Below are 25491 nucleotides of genomic sequence, written 5' to 3'. Positions count from 1 at the left end.
TCCACTTGAAAGGCGGCCCATGGTGAGGTTATTGGGGGGAGGAAATTGGATTTTCACAAGAGTTAACTTGCAAGAATCCAACTGTTGCTGATTGGAGTCTTGCTAAATTCTGAGGGGTGCTGTGACCCATTAAGCAGACACTGTAAAGAAATGTTTCCTCATACAGATGATGCACAACACGTCGAAGACTGTCATTACTCATGTCTGGCTTTGACGAACATGTATTATTAGATCTGAATAGCTGCATGTATATGTGTGTGTCTGAGTGTGTGTGCCGTGGACGTTTCCTTCACGTAAACTCGTCTTTATGATCTTTCTGTCTTAATGCCACTTCCTCACCCTTTGTGCCTAAACTTGCCGGTGTCTGTTTACATAGACATGGATTTGAATAGTTCACAGTCCAGCTGTGTAGACTAAACATTTCTTTCTTAGTGTGTGTGTGGTGTTTGCTCCATCTCAGCACTGCATTCAGGTCTCCATCTGTGCTAAGAATTACAACTTTGAAGGGGGTGGGGGGTGCTGTCCAAAGCAGAGTCTGGCAGATAGAAACTCTTGGATTTAATGAGGGTAAAAATGTATTCACTCACTTTTAACCTGGAGTCGAGGCTGTGAGTGGGAATAAGAACAGAGTAAATGTAAGACGCTGAAAAAAAAAAGAGTAAGGAAAATATTTTTGACGTTTTTCCATTGAGTCTTTTTCCATTCGCCCTCTTGTTATCCCCCCCTGCCTCAGTGTGGTGTCTGACTTCAGATCTAAGGAATCTGATGTAACTGTAACGGAGCTGTTTCAGAGGTGCTTTCTCAGCTCTTTGCACATGTGCGAACATTATGGGGTTTTACAGGCTTACCTGAATCTTCTGTCCTCAGCAAAACTGGCGAGTAAATCATGGAGAAAAAGTTGCAGACAAAAGAAAAGTTGATACATTGGTTCTTTTTGTGTTGAATAACGCTTAAGTCTCTCTAAGTGTCAACCCTGCTGCTTTTCTGCGGCCATGCGATGTATTTGGACAGCTGTGGCTGGCTGTGTATTACAGAGGTTGCGACCCTGACGTCTTGTTTAATACCTGGCCCTCTCCGCCTAATTGATGGCCAGAGCAAACACTGTGGGACTGGGATGGCTAGCTGTGTGCGAGCATGAGCAGGAGAGAGTCTGGCTGTGAATAAATATTCCAAGCTTATTTGATTTTGAAGCCAACTTGTGCCTCTGAACTCATTACAGTATACAGATTTGTTTCCTGAAAAGATTTTGTTTCGTGTATTTATGTGATTATGTACTTTACTCTTTATAGCTAATTAGTTTGTTTTTACTCACTATAAGCTCTTCTCTAGTAGATCCTACAGAGAATCTGATGAATGCATCCCTATACTTTCCTTCCTCCAGTTTAATGTTCTCACTTGAAAACTCAAAACAGCTACAACCCAGCTTCTGTGACTCATTGGCTTATGGTGTAAAGACTAACAAACAGTACCACGTAATTACAAAGTGTAAGGAAAAAAGATTTGTGGCTTTCAAAAAAGCTTTGTCACCTACTGAGACATGGTAGGTTTACCAAAACTGGCAAGTCAGGGCAATGAGAGCATTAATCAGAGAAACAGCTAAGAAGGCTATAGTAAGTCTTGAATAGCTTTTGAGATCCAAAGCTTAGTTGGAACAAACTGTGAAGAGGACAGCTACTAAGTCAAGCAAAAACGTTCCTACCAATTGAAGAAAACCGACTTTGTTAAAAGAACGGCTTAAGAATTTCCATTTGCAGTTTGTTCCAAGCCATCAAAAGTGAACACTGTTCTCCTTACTGTGAAGCATAGAAGTGGCAGTATTATGCTGTTTGGTGACAAGGACGCTGGTCAGAATTATTGGCTCAATACAGGCCAGTCCAGCAATCTTGAATACAAAAACCTCAGATTTTTTTTTTTTGACTGTGTTAAAAATCATTTACTTTCTACTTCGCAGGTTTGGGCCACTTTACGTTGGTCTTTCATGTGAAATCCCAATAAAGTTCAAAGTTTTAATGTAAAAAAAGTGAAAAAAGTTCAAGAATTCTTTTTTTCATGGCCTTCTAGGCACTTATTTTGTTATGTTCTTCTTCTAGGATATTCCCTGTGTCTGGGTAAGTCCTACTACTTCCGATTCAACCATCCTGCAGAGGCCAGCAGAATGAAGAGCATGCTTCCACAAAAGAGCCCAGTGTCAGCTTTAGCCTACAACACAGGTACGTACACAGAAGATTGCCGTTAAAAGTTGTAAAACCTTTCCCTGAACCAGAACTGTTGTTGAGCCCCTGCTTGTATTTCTGTGCCCTCTCTTTCTTTTGAACCTCCACTCTCTCTTAAACCACTTTGTCCGTTTTAAACGTTTGCATCATCCCGGCATTCCATGTTTAGAAAGTACACATTTGCAATCATTAACTGGATACTCGAGTGCCTTTAAATCTAGGCATGTCACACATGTGCAAAAATTTTACCTTTCCAAAGCATTGGAATGTTTTTCTCATCTGGTAACTCGGTTGCCTTGGTGAGACAGCTGGATTTTAGTGTCTCCTCAGAGATTGATTGGCACAAGGTGTGTAAGCCACTGTCAGTGGAATTCCTTATCTTTTTAACCTGAGGCACAAGCTTTACACAGACACACTGACAAAGCTGTTTTTGCTGTGAGCTATGACTACTGCCTTCAGCATCCAGTTTGTTAAGAGTCTTATTCTGACATGAACTGTAAGGGGAAGACTCCTACACAAAGCAAGAATAGCTGGGGCACAACAAGTGGAGAGTTATTAAGGTAAAAGCGGGTTGTTGCACACTACCACCACCAGAGCTCTGTTTTAAATCTGCCCATGTATGGAAACAAACTGCATGTGTGTGTGAGGTTCTAGATCTTATGACATCTCATGATGTCTTTCATTTTCTGCCCCATTTCTCAACACCATGTCAAGTTTTAACGGTTTCCCACACGGACACATTTTATGTTGCTATTTTTTGTCCTTTTGACCTTTTACATATTTTCGCTTCTGCTTTGAAATCCTTCAACCAAGCTTAAACAATCATCTTTCCTGGACAGAGAAACACTTTTTATTTAGCAGATCCACAGTTCTGGGTTGAAGGAAAATGTTTCTGCCAGCATGTGTGCGTGCGTGCGTGCGCTCGTGTGTGTGCATGTGTTTCTGAGTAAATGTGGCATTAAAACACTGGGTGGTCTAAGCTTAAGATCGTAATAGCTTCTTTTCCACATAAAACCACAGGAGTTTCAAATAAGATGGGCAGGTTTTGCTACCTCACCTAATATGTTTTCACCTGCACAGTCGATGGCTGGATATTTGAGTCTAGTTTTGGGCAGTTTTTACTGTGCATCAAACTAGGACTATCAGTCAAACACACCTCTGCTGATCCTGCAAAAAAAAAAAAAAAAAAAAAAAGTAACGTTGAGAAAGAAGGAAGTAGAACAGACTCAATTGAGGTTTGGGGAAAGACCTTCAAAGACTCTGCTGCAAGTCCTTAAAATAAAAAGCCTTTGGAAAGGGTGCTGGTGGTGAGGAGGGGATCTCTTTAGGGCACTCTACAATAGTTTGTGGGCCTTTTCATTAACCAAAATCCCATTCCAAGCAACTCCGCTCAAGTTAAACTGTTTGTTTTGGATCTAATAGACAGATCTTGTGTGTCTGCACTAGGTCCAAATGTGTGTGCGAGTCAAATCCTATACTTAGATTCTCCTTTCCATTTGTGGACTATTTTGACTTGATGGGCTCTGCCAAAAGTCTTAATTATTGAATACCTGTGAATTCAAGTAGACATGCAAGCTTTCTCCTTTGGTTTTTCTTCTTTTTTTTTTCTCATTCAACACTTTTGTCCTTATTTAGCCTCAATTTATTTTTACCAAAAGGATTACAATTACAACTTCCCTTTTTTTTCTTTTCTTAGTTCCATAATGTATCAAATATTTGCACATTGTTCCAATTTGCTTGGTTGTTTTTCTCATCTCTATCTAATTTAGTCTGTTTCCTATGACCTTGTCTGTTCACCTGTTAATTCATAGCTTTTCTTGCAGATTATCTAAAGTTCAGCAGTGACTACAGCCATGCAGTCGGAGGCAGCGGTAGTGCTAGAGGGATGCGATCAGCCTCTGAGCTCCGGGATTTGATGGATACCCTGCAACGCAAAAAAATAGCCCTGGAAAACAGCCTGAGAGCCAATGGGAATGCTAACCCCTCCTACTTTAGTGTCACACAGGTCAGCACTGCTTCAAGTCCAACACATGGTTTATTATCCTTGTACAGAATGCTTTCATAGACTTTAGGAAGTTTGTTTGGTTATCCTTGAAATCCGCTTTAGGCTAAAAAAAACCCCCCCAACATTTTCTCACTAGTAATGAAAACGATTGGTTTGAATATTATCCCGGATGTTTTACTTGTGTCACTGGAAAAAAACAAACAATTCTTGTACCTTGTCATTTTTTTTACAAGTTTATGAGACTTTTATTTTTTTTCCCCTTTTTTCAGTCTCCTCCCACCACACCCACTTCCAGTCCTGCCACATCTTCATCAGCCTACCAGGAACAGGCGAGGCGTTTCTACAGCTCTGATCGTCCACCCGTCTCTTTGAAATCTGGTTCCCATCTTCCCCCTGGACGACGGTCCGACCCTCTGACCTCCTCTCGTGGTTCTGTCAGCCGCAGTCAGGACAACCGTGGCATTTCAGACAGTCGACGACTGAACAATCCAGGCTCCTCCTCTTTATTGTCCACATGGAACGGTGGAGGTTCTTCCACTTCTGTTGCCAGTAGTGATAACGTTCTCCTCTCTCTTCCTTCCTCCTCTACATCCCGCGCTCCATCAGCGGGAGGTGCTGTCAGCATGCCGTCAAGCCCTCGATTGGGTCGGCGTACCTATGGGAACCAAGATCCATCACCCACCATTCGAACCAGGAAATATTCAGCTGGGTCACTCAGCGGACTTATGACTGGAGGACAAAGCCGATCACTGCCACGTCTTTGTCCTTCCCCTTGTCCTCGAGGTGAAAGCAGTGGAACGCTGCTCTTGTCGATGCTCCCACAGAGACAGGTTGACATGAATGGGAGTTACAAATTAGGCAAGGAGTCTTTCAGCCACAATCCAAATGCCAACCCCGAATACAGCCACAGCTCCAGTAACTCACTCCAGCAAGCATCTAACAAGAATCACATCCAGACCAATACTCAGGGTGAAGGCGTTGTGTCTATTTCTCTTTCCTCCCCTAAAAACTCTTCCTCCTCCACTTATACCACAACTGCTCCACCAGATGTGACAATCCCATCCAAAGCAGGGGGCTCTTCTTCTCCAAGAGTTGCCAAAAAACTCAGCCTAACCTCCACCAGCTCAACGGGCTCAATCAGCTCCACAAGATCCAGCCCTCCTGAGGCAGAATTTAACTGCACCCAAGGAGTGTCTGCAGTTATTGAGAGGTCCTTGGGAGAGAAAGAGAGACAGGTTGGAAGCCTGGAGATGGGACTTGGGGAAACAAGGGCTTCATTTGGGAAGGCGGGGACGGATCATGGTACTGGCCTTGGGGAGAGGAGACAGTCGTTTGGAAAGGCAGGAGTGGCTCCACCTGGGGGTTTTAGAGAAAGAAGGGGAAGTATTAGCTCTCTTAGTGGGAAGGAAGAACTGACGGATTATCACCATAGACAGAAAGAGGAGCGACTTCGTGAGCAGGAGGTGGAGAGACTGGTAAGTTGCAAAGTATTCATCTGTTAGGTTGTCTATATTTTCTGTAAATGATAAGATGTTTTTGTTGTTCTTGTGTACTTACCAGTATATGTTTGATATGCGGCTAAAAACCCCCCCCAAAAAGCAGTTGGTGACCATAATAACACTCTTCGGTGTGGACTCTGCTACTGAAGGGTCCAGCATGTTTGAACTGTTGAAGTGTGGTCTCGTGGTTTTGGGATGTTTGTTTTTGCACAGACCCTTCACGGTCCACAAGACACATCGAACCAAGCTCCTCTGAAACACCTTTGTTGCAGTGGACATCATGGTGTTTTCTCATGTGTGTGGTTTACCACAGTATTGTAAACACAGTGATTAGGCAGAGAGGAACAACTATTATGAGTTCAAAAGTTTGGAGGATGAGGACAATGATTGACAAGTTGGAAAATCTCATTTTATTTTCCATGTTATTGGGAAAAAATAGAACGGAAGGCCTTGATGAGAAATTCTTCCATTGCATAGGATCAGAACTGATCAGGGGGAGTTTAGTATTTCAGTATGTACCTCCTTGCGAACTTAAACAATTGCTCCTCAAGATTGCCTATTCTGCTCTCTGACTGAATAAGCTGAATTCTGTGCATCAGTGCAACCTGTCCTACCTTGATAGATAGTCAGAAGACTGGCTCATGGAAGTTGAGAATCTCTGTTTTCCACATATAAACACCCATGAAATTCAGAACAGTCACACAACAGTTTCACAATCAGCGAAGGGGGTAAAACATGAGGCTGAGAACAAAATTTTCCTCAAGCAACTGACAATGAGAACTGATTTCAGCGGATCAACTAGACCACTGTGGTCCTGTGAGTCTTTCACAAGAGTTTCAAGAGGATAATTTTTGTAAATCAGCCATGCTTACTGATGGGTTCTGTGCTCCTAAAATGAAGGCTCTGAAGAAAAAAAGGACGGTTGTGTTAAAAGTCATCACTGACAGTGGAAGCGTGGAATGCACATGCTCACAAATGGTCTTCAGAAAGCAAGTTAGCATAGGAATGCTTGCCTCCAGAATAGCATTCTCTTTGGCCTCTCAAATATACTCTCCCAGGGAGCTTAGCACACACACACACACACAGTGAGGTTTACCACTCAACAGATGCTCATGGCAGTTAGCCTGCACTAACAAGACTATTCTTAACCTTATGCTTGAATTGTGTGTGTATGTGTGTACATGTTGATAGATGTTTATGTCAGTCATCTGGAGGTCCGCCCAGAGCGGTTTCAACCACTGAGTAGCCACAGAGTCCATCATTTAGATGTGGGTCAGGGAAACCAAGATTACAGACTTAGTGTAGCAGGTGGATAAACACCCAAATGCATAACACATAACAACAAGTGTGATCATATAGTTATTGTTTCTCTGTCTTTATACATCTCTCATATGTTGTCATATTTCACTAACCTAGATTAAATAAATAGACTTTAGAATTATCAAACACTTTCACTTCTGTTTTGGAAAGAGACAGAGCTCATATTCTAATAGAGCTGACTTCAAATTGAAATGGCAGCAACTTACTCTTTGGTTACTCACTGATGTAATTTCTGCCTTGTTTACTCAAACACTCAGTTGCAATCTCACTTTACCAGCATGACCAGTATGTGTTGGTATTAAATCAAAAGATTGTGGACATAAAAAACAGAAATACAATTACAGATTCATATGTTTCTATTAAGTGATGCATGTGGGAACTGGGAAGAGCCATTAACAGGATTTTAGTTCTTCCTAAGGCTCAACATTGAAACTCATCTGCAGTCGTCTTAACTTTTCCTGCCATCTGGTGGTTATTTTTATAAATTGCATTTAGAAACGTGAAGCTCTTGATACTCTACAATAAATTAAGTGTTCACTTCATGTTATTGAACACTAAGTAGTTCTAACTTCTAAGGATTATTTGTATATTTACATGAGCTTTAGCCAGGGGTGTTACTGCTGCTTGCATTTTGGACCTGCTTGCATTTTGGACCTGCTTGCATTTTATTTCCAAATATTTTCCACTTTACATGATATCAAGGTTACATTGATCTCAGCTCATTTTATATTATCTATCTTTTGAATCAGTCAATGTGACAAACTGGTGTAGACTCTTTATCTCAGGTTGTGCTGTCACATTAAATATTAGAAACGGCTCAGTGTGGTTCTATTGAAATACAATAGAAAAAAAACAAGCTACACTCAAAGGTTAAGAATTTAATAGTTGTTCTGAAAAGAATTGCAATCTCTTCAAAATATGTTTAGTGCGGTTTTTATCCAATGAGAACGTTTCTCCTAAAGTCTTCTACTTAGAGTTGAATGTCTCAACATTTGCACTTCCCCATCCTCACCAATTCTTCCTAGACGATATTATCCTTGTACGTGTCTTGTTTCCTATGTGGCATTACAGACATTCCTGTGTTTTGGGCAATGTCTTGTTTCCCCGCACGCTTCCGATCGGTTCTGACAGCTGTCCACCTCCTCATTAGATCACTTGGTCTCTCGCTGTTACTCGCATGCACACCAAGTCTAATTCTTTCCCCTTCTCATGTTAACATGTAATATTACCTATGCAGACCTGCGTTGGGGCTCATGTGCTTCTCTGTCTAGGGATTTTAGAGTGAGGGGGTCATTTTGACTCTTAACAGCTTCCGTAGGTCGACACTTGTAGCTGCGCTGGCAATAACAACAGTAGGAGGGGAACTCTTGCTGTGGACATACTAACTGAGAGAAGATTCTCTTCTTTTATTTTAAATATGTTTTATTTAGCTATATGTTGTTAAAAATAGACGAAAGGAATCCTACTGAGTTCAAAATACATAATAATCAAATTGGAACTGGAGCCATAATTTCTGGAATGCTTCCCCAGGTAATCCTTATGTTATCAGAGTGGAACTTAAGAATTTTAGCCATAATCATCAGGTAATTTTTATGTAAATGTTATGTAAAACAGTTTCTTGTATGTTCTGCATCTTTTATTGTGGAAACAACATGATTATCCTTGAGCTTTTCATAAACAATAGAAGGACCTAATTTGCACATCCTGTGTCTCATTTAACTGACGTGTGTATTTGTGTGGTTGTTTCAGGAGCGACAGCGTCTGGAAACCATCCTGTCTCTTTGCTCGGAACTCGGGCGTGCCAAAAGGGACGGAGGGGGACCGGCAGCGAATTCCACGTCGGCGGTTGCGGATCTCCAGAAGATCAACCAGGAGCTAGAGAAGCTCCAAGTGAACGATGATGATGATGACGACACGCCGTCTGTGTTTTCAGACTCTTCAGCTCTTAACGGGATTCCAGGGAGCGGTCACATGACCTCCCTGGGATCAGAGAACGGTTACTTTGACGACGACCTGCAGGTGCGGCGGAGGCGCAGCAGCGGGCACAGAGACTACAGGGCGGAATCGCCGGCAGTCAGCCTACGAAGCTTTGCTCCATCACCTTCTTCAAGATCTCTGAGGACAAATGAGGTATCGGTTAAATATTTTATTCAAACTGTCAGCTGTTTGGGTGATTTTGAGATCATTTTGTGCCAATATTTGTATGTTGTTTACCTTTCAAATCCTGATTTTCTTCAATATGATTCATTATAATCCTATTCCTTGACAGAAATCTGAGTGAAACAGCAAAATACATGCTCTATAAATCCTGACATCAAAAGATTACCTTCTATTGCCTTCTATTAAAATCAAGTGTTTACGGGGTGCATTGTGCTTGGATCAGCTTTATTGACCTAGATTATTATTTATGAAATGTTTATGCTTTCCACTGTCTATGTGGAAAGCATGAAAGCAACAAGGTTGCTTGTCGAAATACTTGGAAAAGGGTTGATCCCATTTGTGTCCACAGATGGGGGATATTTACAGCTCGTTTATTAGATTAGCGCAAGTCAAGTGTTACCATTTTAAATTGACAGCTGCTGCCTGTGTCAGTGGGTTTGCATGTATAGAATTAATTCATCTGAAAAACAAAAAGAAAACAGGTCCATATCTTTATTTTTGCAATATTCTATTTTAATCAACGTTTATTATTAAAATTACAAAAAAATTCTTGTGTGACAGTTTTAAAAATTTTATTTTATATTTTCTCTTACTATTGCTGGTTTCCTTGATTTTGCACTGCACATGAATGTAGTTTATTATTCTATTTTACTTATTTGCATTGATACGGACTGCAACTAATTTTGTTCCACTTGCTTATGTAATGGCAATATAAATTCTGTTCCATTTTTAAAGTTTAACATTGAAGTTTTGTGTTTAAACGAGTTCAGTCGGTTATGTTTTTACCAGTCTGCAGAGGATTCAGCTTCCTGCCTAGGGCAGGACTCAATGCCTTCAGAGGAGGAAGTGAGGCATGCAGAGGAGGAGAGAATTCAGGTGTTGAACAACATCGAGGAGCTGGAGCAAAAAATCAAGGACCTGGACAACCAAATGGAGGAATCTGCCCGAGAGGTAGCTGACGGCTAAATCTGGCAATTTGATTTGTTTGCATTTGTTTCAAAAGACATAAAACCTTGTTCTTAGTCATTTTGTCGTGTTAAAATGTTTTATCCAAGAAAGGGTAGCCAGAACATGTCTTCAATATGAAGCTCTGGAACTGGTCCGATTTATGTCCTAAAGGTAGAAGTCGAGCGAGCGCTGGTCGAAGCGGAGCAAGAGTCGGAAGTAGGTGCTCTGCAGCGGGAGAAAGAAGCTTTAGAAGAACTTCACAGCAAGATGGAAGACCTGGAGACAAAGTCCCAACAGGAAAAGAAAAAGGTAGAAGTCTTCACTTTGAAACCATGTAACTGCCTTGAAATATGATTTGAGATTCTGGTAAGTGATAGTGATGCAGATGCAAATTTTGAAATCTTAGTGTAAGTTATGGAGAAGTTTTCAGCCTTTTAACAGTTGACAGAATTTTAACCATGGAATATAATCTTACAAATATATAGGCAGTGCAGAGACTCATACATTCAGGGGTCATGTGAGTAACCGGAAGGTGTTAATCCTTCTCATGCTTTCTCTGCTCCAAATATATATCTGCTAATACTACCCAGGATGCATCAGTCACCAGAGCTATTCTGTCTCACACACTAGTGCAGGAAATCTACAAATATATACAAGGGTGTAACTTTGTTTCTTATTTAGACTCCCATAGGGTTGCACTGATGGGGAAAATGTGCAGATTGCTAGATGAACAGATTAAATTTATATTTAAGATTTTATATTTAAACATGAGCATAAAGCAAAATTACAGTTTGTGTTCATTCCTTCTACCTGAGTAAAATGTCAACACAGCTTCAGTCAGGAAAACGAATGAGAAAGGGAAAGAGAGAAGGAATCAATCAGAAACTGTTTGGAAAACTGCAGGTCAGAAATAAAGCTGAGTGCTTGTACATATTTGGGTGGCTGTTTTGTGTCGTGTATACACAGAAAGGAGCACTGATGTGCCAGTTAATCCTCTGCTCCACCATCCCTTATGTCCTTGTTTCCATTCCCACCCATTCCTTCAATCATTGTCATGCAAACAAGCTTGACAAAATGCAGGACACCAATCGGTTGCAACATTTATCCTACTCCCACATACCACCACCCCGTTCCCTGTAACCAGCGCTCCATTACTCTGCCAGAGTTTATTTTTTTCTCCTCCGTGCCCCCTGCCCCCCTCCCTTCCTCTAGGCTAGTGTTACTGACTTTAAAGCCATGATAACTAACTGTCATCCTGCAAGTCCTCACTAACTCAGCCATCCTCTCTCTGTCCTGCGTGTGTATGTGTTCTTGTCTTTGTTTCATTTTTTTATTTTTATTTTTTTATATATATATGTACACATGCACAAATGTGTACATGGTGTCCGTGTTGTTGCGTGGGAATGTGCGTACATGTACACGTATGGAAACATGCGTGTACCAGGCGTGCGAGTTGCTGCAGGCAGAAAGGGACAGAGTAGAGAGGTTGGCTCAGATTGTGTGTGAGCAGCGCTCCCAGCTGCACAGCTGCCCTGAAGCCACCAAGGAGCCCCTACAGGAGCAGCTAGCCAGGGTCAGTACACACACACTTACACACACACACACACGCCTACTGCCACAGCTCTGTACAGTGCCATGCAAAAGTATTCTTGCAGCTTGAACTTTCCTATATTTTGCAACATTGCAACTATGAATTTTATTTGTGAAGTGGAGGAAAAATGAGAAATGATTCATAACGTTTTTGTTATTTAATATAAAAAAAATATGGTATGCGTATCCATGCATCCCCTTTTATTCTTATACCCCCAAATAAAATCCATTACAACCACTGTCTTCAGGAGGAGCTGCATTAAGCATTTATAGCCTGGCTGTTCTTCTCAAATACATCCCATGAAATATTACTGAACTAGAATTATTTTTGCAGCAGCACACAAATTCACATCAACCTTTTGTATATTTTTATCAAAAATACAATATATATATATATATATACATATATATATATATATATTTTTTTTTTTTTTTTGAAAAGTTTATCATTTTTCATCTATTTCATAAGATTTCTGGTTGTGACATTTAACGAATGTAAAAATGTTCAAGAGTTGGGAATAAATTGCAAAGCACTGTTCTTTCCTTGCTGTTTCAGAAAATGATTTTGTTTAGTGGAAGAAGTTGAAAAGCATGCAAAGAATTAAACAGAGATCAGTTCATGCAACAGTGTGGCATTAACTAGAACATGAATGTGGGAAAGTGTTTGTAAGGTGGACTGGAAAAGGCATGGGATGCTGGCATACTTTATTATGCATGTAGAAATCTGCACTTCTTCGGCTAAATCACCCAAGCTTCTCTATGGTCTCACTCAAGCTGTCTTCCATTCAAGTTCTCTTTTCCCACTGGATAGCTCTGTTTTTGTTTCTGCTACTGCTACATGCCATTAAACTGATTAGATCTTTTATGGTTCTAAAATAGTAAGGCTGAAAGACCAGTTTGGGCATAGAACATTAGCTTTCATTTTTTAATGTTTTAATTACAGCAATTCCTTGTTTAAAATTACAAACCTGATAGGGATTTTGTTTTTACTTTGTTTATCAATGACTGCCTATATGTTTCTAATGTTTTGCATGTGAAGTCAAATAGCCATGAGTCGGTGTCTGCATGACTGGTAAATGTTCATGAAAGTCGGACATGTCTTTTTCTGTTTTGCCTGCATTTGTTTTGTTTCACTAAAGGTTTTTGCTGAGATCTTAGATCACATAAGTACGATCTTTCAGAACAACACATGTGTCAGTCGACAATACCTAACTTATACGTCTGGCATATTTTACACCTATTTTGTCGTCCTCTTCAAAGCTTTATTAAAACTATATGCATTTTTTTACAGAGTGTTTACAACGCTAAAGAAGATCAGACAGAATATTTACAAGAGCTTAACTTAAATACACTGAATGCTTACTTCATTTTCTATCATTTTAAACACATGGTACATTATTGGTTTTAGTGATCAATTCCTAGACTCGCTGGGTTTTACTCCTTCATTGTCTTTTCTTATTGTGCGCATTAGGACTGTGAGGTACTTGAGGCAGAGACAAAGCGCTTCGAAGACCTGGAGTTCCAGCAGCTGGAAAAGGAGAGCAGGCAGGACGAGGAGAAGGAGACCCATACACGAGAACTTCTCCGAGAGGTTGCCGACTACCAGCGCACCACCGTCACTCGCAAGGTAACACTTCTCCTTTTTATGGAACCTAAAGAGTTGCTTGAATGTAACTGATCCGAGGCTTGTGTTTTTTTTTTTCCTCCTTTAAGGAGCGACTCTTAGCTCTGAAGAAGCAAGCAGAGCAGATAACTGAGCAGGCTCAGAGAGAAAAGGAGAGCTTCCTGAAGGAAAGGAGCAACCTTGAAGTGATGCTGCAAAGAGTATGACGATACCCATGTTTGGATCCCTTCCAAACAGCAGACATTTAGTGCAAGGGCTAAGTTTCTTTTTTTAAATTTCTCTATTAGGAAAAGGAAAGCCTTGCAACACTGGAAAGAAAATACGCTGACCTCATGGGTGGCCGGAGTTTCTCTCTAAGAGAGGTAGGTTTGACTGACAGCGAGCAGACTGGATGTGACTCCTAAAGGCTCTAGACATGGATAAACTGCCCCCTGATTTAGTCATTTGGATCTTCTTCTCTGCTTGTTAGGCTACAGCTTCTTTAGCCGATGTCTGTCAGTCCTTTCTTTGCAATGTATTTCTCAAGAAAACTAAGGTACTCCTGTCTTGTTGGAGTCTGCCGTGTTTCCTCCTTTTCCTTTTGACTTGATCTCCAGTCTCCATAATGATCTCAGTGAATAATAATCTCTTGTTTATTAATGCTGAAACGATATTGACTGTCTGTTCTGATATGTATGGTAACTACCGTGTGTGTAAGTAACTTTTTTTTTGCTACCAAGTTGTGCAACATGTTAACAACTAATTTCTATGTTTGCATTGGTAATGTGACTCACCCACTTCTCGCTATGCCTCACCCGTTCTCTTTCCTCTATCTCTCCTCATAATACCCTCCAGGGCTATGTCACTGTCAGTGAAATCAATGAGCTTTACTCACAGCTTGGGCAGGACCCTAACCCTGCCTCTGCCCCTTCTCTGGTCAAAACGACCCCTGAGTCTGAGGTAAACTTTTCCCTGGAGGAAGACTCCACAAAGCCAACGGAGGACGAGGTGTGTGGAGTCATGTGACGGTTGTCTGTTTTCGCGGTGTGTAGTGTAGTAGACCAGCAGATGATGAGAGTACTCTCCTCTTCCCACACTTATTCTTCATTGTCTTTTTCCTCATGCTCAGCTTCTGTATCTTATAGTGTTTGTTTTTTCTTTTTAAAGCTCTGTCACTCTTCTTTATCAGCCGACTGTCACTGCTCTTCCTCCTCCTCTTCTTCTTCTCCTTCTTCTTCTTCTTCTGCCCACGTCAATGCTCGTCCCCTCCCAAAAACTCCCTCTGTGCACTGGCCAGAGAACATGGTAACTTATCGAGACCCCTCCCCTCTTCCCGACTCTCCCCCTCCTCCTCTTCCTGTCAAAAACCATCATCAGCGACACAGGCAGGTAACGTGTGTGTGGCTCTGTGTGTATTGTTGTCTGTAGTTGATGTGTGGTTGTGACAAAAGATTTTGAGACTTAAAGAAGCTTCTATTTTTTATTCATAAACTCTGGTTTCACTGAAGTTCCATAATGATATATTTTTAAGGGTCATATAGTGAAAGACAACAAATTAATACTAAGCACACATTTACAGTTTTGAGAATTGTGGCTGAGCCCTTTGATGAGAGGCGATCCCACACGTCAGTGATCAAAGATGTGTCTTGATTTCATTTCATCTGATCACATTTTCTTACACACTAGATCCAGTCCAAATTGACAACCTTAAAGTAAAACCGTAATTATTTCTCAGTTTCAAAACTTTTGGCCACAGCTGTATTTAATGGCATATTCTTATTAATCTTGTTTTTCTTATGTTTTTGTCTGTAATATTCTTATTCTATGTGCAGTGCTTATGATACACACATTAACCTGCAAAAACTGTTGAATATTAAGTACTTTAATCCCTGCCACCAGATGGCAGCAGAGTAAAAACGCCTATGTCAAATCATTGCAGTGGGTAATTCTTCATGACATAAACAATAGCTTATCAGTTTTACTTCACTGTTTAAGTTAAATTCAACAATGAATAGTGAATTATCAATATGCAATTCTTTCCTCTCTGTCTGTTTAATTAGCATTTCCGTTTGCTGGAAGAGAGAAAGCGCTCTGAAAGGGAAAGTGGTTCACATCTGAGTGATACTTTACCCAGGAAGAAGAACATTCCCACTCTGAATACCCAGTTCACATGCGCAACACTTGGGCGCAGCTATCAAATAAAGGTGCCCAAACGTAAACATTTCACACAAACCTACAGTAACTGTAGAATACAGTATTTTACTAAATTGTGAAGGAAAAGTTTCACATTCAGTTATATTGAGGTTTCTTACTGTTGGAAACTGTCTTTGTTCCTCTAGTCCCATCAGCCTCTGGTACAAAGCTCAAGTTGTGGCAGTATTCTTCCCAGAATCCTCTCTCTGTCCAGCAAGGAGACTGAATCTCGTCGTCTGCAGAAAGGTACAAACACATGAAGAGCATAACTAGAAACAACAAGCGTTAATTAAGCTATTATATTCTGCTTAAGAGAAATTGACATTTGTACAAACTACCCTGGCATTTTGGCGACTTACAGCTGATAATCCTTCAGAGAATTCAAAGAAAAATTGCTCCAAGTTAAGGATTTATTCATAGGGGTTTGTGTTGGATGACATTTTGGGAAATTTTATTTTGTTCACTTGTTATTTAGGATGCTGAATGAAAGTGTGTGCAGGAGAGCTGCTTCTTGATTCTTTAGTAATCTAATAAAAACTGCTCAAAATCACATTAACAGGAAACTTCCAGTCACTACTTGATCTCTTCTAACACTGACACCCACAATAATTTCTGTAAGCCATTACGCCTCATTAGGAAAGTATGTTCACTTCCCTTGGATTCAAATCATTCAAGTAAATACATCTAATGGGCTCTGCGCAAGTCGAAAGCAACAGGTAGGTTTTGTGGCATAGTTTTGTTAATAGGATATACAAATTTTCTTTTTTGCCCGTTTGCACTATAACGCTGCCTGTCTTCCTGGGAAGTGGCACGTGTGTCTGCTCCCTCGGTCCCTTTGGTCCCTTGATCTGGCTCATCTGATGGGTGGGTCTCCTGTGTGGCTCTGATGCTATCAGATTTTGTTTGTGTGTGCCTCTTCCTTCACCCAAAGACCGAGTTAGTCTCTCTTCAAAGTCTCTGCAGAGTCATTCTGTCATCGGCCCTCTATCAGAACGTATCCTGTTTTTGTCGACATATTTGAAGAGGCTGCTTTTCTTACTTGTTTATTACCATTTTTAAGTGTGATTAAGTCTTCTTGCGAACGTGCCACCGTGGCAGGTCTTTGTGATCCAAATTTAAAGCCATCTGGTCAAACTGTCCCAGATGAAACACCTGAGACAGGTATGCCGTTTGCACAAGAAGGGAAAGTAAGTACAGATAGCAGCAGCTAAGACGTTTGCTTTTCTCCGTGTGTCTGTTTTGTCTGTGTGTTCAGGTCAGTCTGGCTCCCGAGCGGCTTCCCAGACTAATGTCTACCTCGATGCCTTTGGGTACCGTGAAAACCAGGCCTTTGACACGTTGAGTGTGGACAGCAGTGACTCCATCGAAACCAGCATCTCAGCTTGTTCGCCTGACAATGTCTCCAGGTAGGCTCATGCTTGTGTTATTGTTGTACTTACAGATGCATTACAGTGGATACTGAGGCACACAGTAACGGCACTAAAAGCAGCTAGAATAATTAAGTGTCTCTTCTCTTTCCAACAACTTGCACATATTCTTTCAGCTCATCCCATGGAAGACAGAATTAGCCACAATCAAAAAGATAGAATGAAGCAACTTTGCTGAAATATATTAGATTAGAGATCTGACACCAACTCATCCACGTTTAACACTATCGGTAGCATATTTTAACATTTTAAACACCTCCTTGTTACTAAAAATAAATTCTTCCCTTGATTAAAATGTCCACACCAAAGAGCTTTGTGATCATCTGAACTTGAAAGTCCTTAGGTATAGTGCAGGATCCAACCATTTGCTCTTTAAAAAAAAGCATAAAACAATATTTTTTGTTGTTATATGTCAAGTGGTGTAGCTACATTTCTAATTTGAGGGCCAAACATTTAAAACTGTTAAAGAAGCAGGGGGACTGTGTTTGTAATATGAACCTCTGAATTTGGTGATCGGTGAGAAAGACGAGGAAAGTGTGTTAATGTAAAAAGTATGTGGGAAGGTCTTCCCGCCTTTCATGTTCCCTCCTCGGAGAGTGGGATCTCTGCACTGTGTGTGTTGAGGGCTACTCTTGATTAGGGGTCTAGGCATCATGTTACGGAAAACATGAAGCTCTGTGAGAGTCTGCATGTGTGCCATAAGAGTCATCCCCCCTCAGGTTGAAACAAACTGAACAAAATGAATGGGGGTGGCGGTGGATTTTGGGCTTGAGCCCCCATCTGGACTGAAACCATGTGTGCTTGCTCTCTCTCCCTCTCTCTCTCTCTCTCACTCTGATTTACAACACTTGCATCCGTCCCTTCTTTCTTGCCCGTGTCTTGTTTCTCTGACTTCTGCCTGCGTGTTTCAGCAGATTTGAATCCATTTAGCAGAATGTCTTTCAGTTGGATTTAGCTTGATTTCTGTGGGATTTGCGATCTACCTGCTCAGAGTGGACTGGACCTGTTTAAATTGAACCGTAAGGAATGCTGTGGAATATGAACCTGTGTTGGACGAAACGCTTACTCTGGGACTTGGGAAATTGGTTTTTGTCTTCTTTTTTTTTATTCTAACTTCAACATGATGACTATGAGTACATTTCCCTCTCATCGATTAAGGTAGGATTTTTGCTAAGACAGGGCTGATTGAAGAAATAAGTGCTTCTGTGTTGCTGCTGCAACAAAACTGGAATGCTAAGAAAAACTTCTGAAGTTATTAACGCCATATAGAATCAGCATTTTGAACCAAAAAAAAAAAAAATAGCTTGAAAAGCTACTGCTACTTTAAGAAATACAGACTTTCTTATATTTAACTTTGGTAATGAGTTGATTTTTATTAGTTACGGGAAACCATTTGGCTTCTAAAATTTCTTTACCAGCGTATAATTTAGACAGATTTGACTTCAAACTGGAAATTTAATGAAAAAATTTTTGAAAAAAAAAAAAAAAAAAAAAAAAAGGTTGAAACTGAGCGGGAAACATGATTGCATGCTTTTATTTTTTCTACATTCTTCCTTCCCTCCCACTCAGTTTTCTTTGTCATTTCTGTTACTGCTTTTCTCCCCACATCTCACTGGTTTGTGTATACCAAAGTCTAATGCGGACCATTCTCTCAGCTATGTTATGACATCATCACACATCAACACGGAGTATCCATTTCCCTCTGGCTCCGGATAAAAGGAACCTGTAAAGTTCATTGCATATGTACTAATGTCATAAATCAATTTACACCGTTTTATTGAGAGGGATCGCCTCAGTTTTTGGGAGGTCAAAGGTACGTTTTTGTTATGCTAAGGATTTTTGAGTTGGGATTAGAATAAGCTCGAAAATCAATGGAATTTACCAATAAGGGATGGAAGAACATCTATGCCTTTGCTTGGCAAGAAGAACAAATGGGCTAACATAATATGAATCAGCGCAATTGAACAAAACAACAATGGGTTTAAAGTCACAAAACCACACACAATAAAATACCTACTGAAATGCCTTTGATGTCTGTCAAGAATGCATGTCATGTGCAGACCATCTGCCGACTGAGAGACTATGACTTGTGTTCTGTCAGAGAGAGAGAGAAAAAGAGACAAAGATGGAACTGTCTTAAATTTCCTTGGCATCTTGTTTTCTCTGTAACATGTGTAGACACAACATAAACAGAGAATAAACTGAATTATTCTCCAGACAGTGCAGCTTTTGGGTTAGAAGACTAAACACAATTATTTTCAAGACTCACCGCTGTTGAATCCCAAGTCTTCATCATTGTATGTAGAAATATTAATTGCGACTTATGTAAAAAATACCTGTTTGGCTTTCATTTAAACCAAACAGGTTTAACTTTGTTACTTTCAATTTGTTTCTCAACTCATTTGTCTGTGGGTTGCAGCGCCAGTACTTCAAACATGGCCCGGCTAGAGGAGATGGAGCGCCTGCTGAGGGAGGCACAGGCTGAGAAGAAGTCCTGGAATTGGGTGAGACACGCATGAAAAAATGTCCACTTATTTTCCTCCTGTTGATGCTTTAAACCTGAACACGCACTCCTCATATTCAGAAATATTTTGCTGAGATTTATTATGAGGTTTATCCATATTTATATGTCCTCTTTTGTTATGGTCCCTAAGGAACCGAAATGGAGATGGAATTAAATTGAACCGTAAGGAATGCTGTGGAATATGAACCTGTGTTGGACGAAACGCTTACTCTGGGACTTGGGAAATTGGTTTTTGTCTTCTTTTTTTTAATTCTAACTTCAACATGATGACTATGAGTACATTTCCCTCTCATCGATTAAGGTAGGATTTTTGCTAAGACAGGGCTGATTGAAGAAATAAGTGCTTCTGTGTTGCTGCTGCAACAAAACTGGAATGCTAAGAAAAACTTCTGAAGTTATTAACGCCATATAGAATCAGCATTTTGAACCAAAAAAATAAAAAATAGCTTGAAAAGCTACTGCTACTTTAAGAAATACAGACTTTCTTATATTTAACTTTGGTAATGAGTTGATTTTTATTAGTTACGGGAAACCATTTGGCTTCTAAAATTTCTTTACCAGCGTATAATTTAGACAGATTTGACTTCAAACTGGAAATTTAATTATCTATTTTTTGAAAAAAAAAAAAAAAAAAAAAAAAAAAAAGGTTGAAACTGAGCGGGAAACATGATTGCATGCTTTTATTTTTTCTACATTCTTCCTTCCCTCCCACTCAGTTTTCTTTTGTCATTTCTGTTACTGCTTTTCTCCCCCACATCTCACTGGTTTGTGTATACCAAAGTCTAATGCGGACCATTCCTCTCAGCTATGTTATGACATCATCACACATCAACACGTAGTATCCATTTCCCTCTGGCTCCGGATAAAAGGAACCTGTAAAGTTCATTGCATATGTACTAATGTCATAAATCAATTTACACCGTTTTATTGAGAGGGATCGCCTCAGTTTTGGGAGGTCAAAGGTACGTTTTTGTTATGCTAAGGATTTTTCGAGTTGGGATTAGAATAAGCTCCAGAAAATCAATGGAATTTACCTAATAAGGGATGGAAAGAACATCTATGCCTTTGCTTGGCAGAAGAACAAATGGGCTAACATAATATGAATCAGCGCAATTGAACAAAACAACAATGGGTTTAAAGTCACAAAACCACACACAATAAAATACCTACTGAAATGCCTTTGATGTCTGTCAAGAATGCATGTCATGTGCAGACCATCTGCCGACTGAGAGACTATGACTTGTGTTCTGTCAGAGAGAGAGAGAAAAAGAGACAAAGATGGAACTGTCTTAAATTTCCTTGGCATCTTGTTTTCTCTGTAACATGTGTAGACACAACATAAACAGAGAATAAACTGAATTATTCTCCAGACAGTGCAGCTTTTGGGTTAGAAGACTAAACACAATTATTTTCAAGACTCACCGCTGTTGAATCCCAAGTCTTCATCATTGTATGTAGAAATATTAATTGCGACTTATGTAAAAAAATACCTATTTGGCTTTCATTTAAACCAAACAGGTTTAACTTTGTTACTTTCAATTTGTTTCTGATGTGCAACTCATTTGTCTGTGGGTTGCAGCGCCAGTACTTCAAACATGGCCCGGCTAGAGGAGATGGAGCGCCTGCTGAGGGAGGCACAGGCTGAGAAGAACCGCCTCCTGGAACACAAGGTGAGACACGCCATGAAAAATGTCCACTTATTTTCACTCCTGTTGATGCTTTAAACCGAGCAACACGCTTGCTCACTCATATTCAGAAATATTTTGCTGAGATTTATTATGTCGAGGTTTATCCATATTTATATGTCCTCTTTTGTTATGGTCCCTAAGGAACAAGAAATGGAGATGCGCAAGCAGGCCTTGGAAGAGGAGAGGAGAAGGAGAGAGGACCTGGAAAAAAGACTGCAGGAGGAGACGAGCAGACGTCAGAAACTCATTGATCGTGAAGTGAAGATGAGAGAGAAACAAAGAGCACAGGTGCAGAAAAAAGGAATAAATATAATCCTAAATCCTCTGGTTTTCCACCAAACAAATAATAATTAAAAATAAATAGTTATCTGCACATGTAACTGTTTCTTATTTTGCATGTAAAACCTATTAGCTTCGGCCAGGCATGGAAGCTGCAAAAAAAAAAAAAACTGGTTAACTCTAAAATGGGTTGCCATTTACTGAACAGACATTTTTTATGATTTTTCACTCTGTATAGGTTTGACAAACAACAAATTGTATTTTAAATCATTTTGAAAACATTTTGGAATAAGTCAGCACAGGTTTGGTTGGCCTAAGTATTTCATCTTTTGAACTAGAGATGAATAAAGGTTGCCCATTGTCTTTAAAACACTAAAAAAGTCTTTGACTCAAGTGTCAAATGGTATCTTTCTCTTATTTACTTGTGTATTGTTTCTCCTTTTTCTGTTTGAATGCATGTAATCCAAAGATTAGCTATCAACTTGTTGAAATCGTGCTCACACGACACCAGCTGTCTATGGTAATGGCATGTAACTGGAACACATTTAATTTAGATTTTCCATCATTCCTAGATCTGAGCTCTGACTTCCCAGGCTTCATTGCTCCCCAAGAATTTATTTAATAGCTCCATTCAAAGAGTGTGTGCACTGTGGAACAAATCAAAAGCATTTTAACCACACAAACCAGCAATGGAGAACTTCCCAAAGGATTATGCTGTTTTGATTTACATTTTAACCAACAGGAAGCCATTGTAGACAGACACAAAGCTTCTTTTTAGCCATAAAGACTGCTCCAGTAGTTTGGAATTTCGAAGGCTCCTCCAGTTTCTCCTTCTTCTCCACTTTGATGTTTGGCCACAAATGAAATACATTTGTGCAACTATTGTGAATTATATCATCCCTTCAAACAGTTCATTCCCTTACTGAGCTGTTCTCTCCTTCCTCTCCAGTCTCGGCCGCTGACTCGCTACCTGCCAGTGAGGAAGGACGACTTTGACCTGCGGGCCCACATTGAGTCAGCGGGTCACAACACAGACACCTGCTTCCACTTATCCATCTCGGAAAAGACTTGCCGAGGCTACCTGATCAAGATGGGAGGCAAGATAAAAACATGGAAGAAACGCTGGTTTGTCTTCGACCGCAACCGTCGCACTTTGTCCTACTATGCAGGTAGCTACGGAAAGCACGCTTGTGCAGATGTATTCATGGTACTTTAAAGCTGCAATGATTAAAAGTAATAACCAAATGTTGGTGGATGTCTTAAATTAAAGAAATTATGCAGAGGTTTTCTTGACTCAATTTGCGTTTCGTCAATATTTCTGTAATTTCTCATCTACAGACAAACATGAGGCCAAGCTGAAAGGGGTGATTTACTTTCAAGCTATTGAAGAGGTGTATTATGATCATTTGAAAAGTGCACACAAGGTATGTGGTTACATTCCTGTCTATCTATTGAATGCACCCTTGGCTTTGAGTAATTGATCTAACTACGTAATTTATTTCTTTCTTTATTTTTTTTGAGCCGTTTCTCCTTATTTTAAACTATTTTCTTTCAGAGCCCGAACCCTTCCCTGACCTTCAGCGTTAAGACTCATGACAGGGTGTACTACATGGTGGCCCCCTCTCCCGAGGCCATGAGGATCTGGATGGATGTGATTGTCACCGGGGCGGAAGGATACACACAGTTCATGGTGTAGTGGCAGGCAGGGTCCTGACTGTCAATGGGAATGTCTTGGGATATTTGCCATTTGTGTGACCGACAGAGCATCATAAAATAATTTTCATTCTGGCAGCTTAATTAAAAAAAAATAGTATGCCCACTTATATGTAGTGGGTTTGTGTTTTTTCGTCATCACTTCTGCCTGAGATATATGAATACAACATTGGAGACAGACGGGACCTGAGCAGGATCTTTTAAATATGACCTTTTAGGGTGGACCACTTATGTTGCTCTGTGGACACATACAGCCTTATAATTATCGTACTAAAATATTTTGCAAACTGTACTTCATTTAAAAAAAAAAATATCATAAAAAATACACAAGTCATTCTGAAAGGTACTGTGATGCGCCGCTCTGCCTTAAAGTGAATTTCAGCTGACCTCTTATGTAGGCCCAAGTATTAAGTATCTACTGAAAACGTTCTCTACCAGTGCCTATAAAGGAGAGCACAGTATTTTCTAATATATATATATATATATATATATATATATATATATATATATATATATATATATATATATATATATAATAAATGAATCATCCATTGAAAAGACTGAAAAGTTGTATTTTACATCCTTCCTATCAAGACTATAGCCCATCATTGATGAGCTTCATTTTCTGGTGCTCAGTCAAGACTTCAGAAGTGTTTTTCAAAATAATTTCTAAAACAAAATGCAAGAAACACTGGTAAAGAATTGCCTTTTTAACTTGTTTTGTTGCTATGGCATTCTCAGGTCTGAACCGTGCAGTCTGAACTCATATGATTATGAGTGTAACATACATATTAGGTGGATAGGTTTCTGCTTTGGGTGCACAGTATTAATAAAGGGCTCCCAATGTAGCTCCAAAGGTGCTATTGCTGTGTCGTATTCCTTGGAACATCTTCACATAATACAAAACAAAAACAAACTTAGCATTCACCCAAACAAAGCTGATTTCTTTGTTTGTTTTTTGTTTTGGTGATTTCTATTATTGTCCTTGGCTTCTCAAGAGGATCCTCATAGATCATCAAGTTTTATTTAACCAATAAAATTTGGTGACATGAGTCACGAAGCCACACACCATCTTTATATTTGTACATTTTTGCTGGAATGCTTTAGTTAATTTTAAAAATAATTGACAAGTGACCCTAATCTTCAACGCATGACATTTAGTTTGGTGGGTTTTTTACGTGGCAGTATTTTTACATGTATACTTTCTGTATTTGTATTTATGAAGTGATCTTTAAAATCCGTGCCATGGATTGAGTGTTTACTAAGATGTGAAGCAGGCAAATCTATGGAACATTTTACTACTTATAAAATCTGTCTCATTATTGTGCTGCTTTCATCCACTAGCTTTCATTGCATGGCATTTATTACCGATAATTAAACGTTCTGTTTTAAATGATCATGATGATTATTAAACCCAGTTTATAACATATATCTATGTTATGTAGCTTCTTACCGGTCACCTAGCTTTGCATTTTCTTGTTATTTTGTTGACCAAAGTTTATATCCAAGCTAAGTAATGTGTAATGTATATGTGGTTTCTTTGCTGCTTTTAAAGTAGAAAAGTATCAGAAGAATAAAAATTCTGTTTCAACATGATGATAAAAGGACATGGTCATTTGTACTGACTAATTGAACTATTTCAGCAGAAGATTTCCAGAGATTGATTTATGCTATTAGTATAAATTTTTTTTTATAAATATATACATGTTTGTATGTTGATTCCACCATATTTATCAAAGTATGTATATTAATTTTTGCATTTTCATATGAATAATAAATGGTGTATCTATATCATTTATGTTGTTTCTTTTTGACAAAATCGTGTACCGCTGCTCTTCAAAATAGCCACCATGACTCTTATCATGAGGATGAACTATAAAGTTTGAACCACCCAATTATTAAACAAAGTCAAATGTGGAATCGTATGCGATGAGAAATGCACAAAACACGAGCTTTAAATATACATAAACATTTCACTTTTATTTGCAGTAATCTTTTTACCTCTTCTCTGATAGATAGTTTTCGCCGTTTGCTCACAGTTTGGTTTTAAATTCCAACAAAAGGAATAGTTGCTGAACAAACGACCTGTGCTGATGAACTAATTAGTTGCAGGTGAGCTGAGGAGAGAGCAAGAAACAGGAAGTGACACCGGGGGTAAGGGAATTAATCCAACAAAATAACTAGACATAAGAAACATAATAACTCAAGACAACAAGAAAAGGACTAGGCACAAGAACTAAACCTAAGTAGAATCACTAAGAATGAACTGAAGTAAAAATAGAAACGGTGCATAACTAATAGAAAGAAGAAACACAAATAATATCAAGAT

At 39.5% G+C, this 25491-nt stretch overlaps 1 protein-coding gene across 4 annotated transcripts in view; it reads left to right on the top strand.

Annotated features, from left to right (window-relative positions):
• The window catches only part of phldb2b (pleckstrin homology-like domain, family B, member 2b), a 38100-nt gene extending 13144 nt beyond the window's left edge, over window positions 1-24956 (top strand). The window contains exons 6-25 of one of the 4 annotated variants that reach the window (XM_044104826.1): window positions 2091-2210; window positions 4037-4218; window positions 4488-5693; window positions 8787-9167; window positions 9987-10148; window positions 10317-10454; window positions 11590-11718; window positions 13207-13362; window positions 13449-13559; window positions 13647-13721; window positions 14194-14346; window positions 14506-14727; window positions 15399-15542; window positions 15678-15777; window positions 16787-16937; window positions 21062-21152; window positions 21312-21458; window positions 22399-22618; window positions 22788-22873; window positions 23005-24956. In XM_044104826.1, coding sequence (XP_043960761.1) covers window positions 2091-2210; window positions 4037-4218; window positions 4488-5693; window positions 8787-9167; window positions 9987-10148; window positions 10317-10454; window positions 11590-11718; window positions 13207-13362; window positions 13449-13559; window positions 13647-13721; window positions 14194-14346; window positions 14506-14727; window positions 15399-15542; window positions 15678-15777; window positions 16787-16937; window positions 21062-21152; window positions 21312-21458; window positions 22399-22618; window positions 22788-22873; window positions 23005-23145 — 4115 coding nt within the window. In that variant the 3' untranslated portion in view covers window positions 23146-24956. The remainder of the gene's footprint in view (window positions 1-2090; window positions 2211-4036; window positions 4219-4487; window positions 5694-8786; window positions 9168-9986; window positions 10149-10316; window positions 10455-11589; window positions 11719-13206; window positions 13363-13448; window positions 13560-13646; window positions 13722-14193; window positions 14347-14505; window positions 14728-15398; window positions 15543-15677; window positions 15778-16786; window positions 16938-21061; window positions 21153-21311; window positions 21459-22398; window positions 22619-22787; window positions 22874-23004) is intronic. The other 3 variants (XM_044104827.1, XM_044104828.1, XM_044104829.1) reach the window with 3 other exon arrangements.
• The last annotated feature ends 535 nt before the right edge of the window (window positions 24957-25491 follow it).

Source organism: Gambusia affinis, linkage group LG21 (assembly GCF_019740435.1).
Source record: "Gambusia affinis linkage group LG21, SWU_Gaff_1.0, whole genome shotgun sequence".
Classification (NCBI taxonomy): Eukaryota; Metazoa; Chordata; class Actinopteri; order Cyprinodontiformes; family Poeciliidae; genus Gambusia; species Gambusia affinis.
This window is presented reverse-complemented; position numbering and strand designations above follow the sequence as displayed.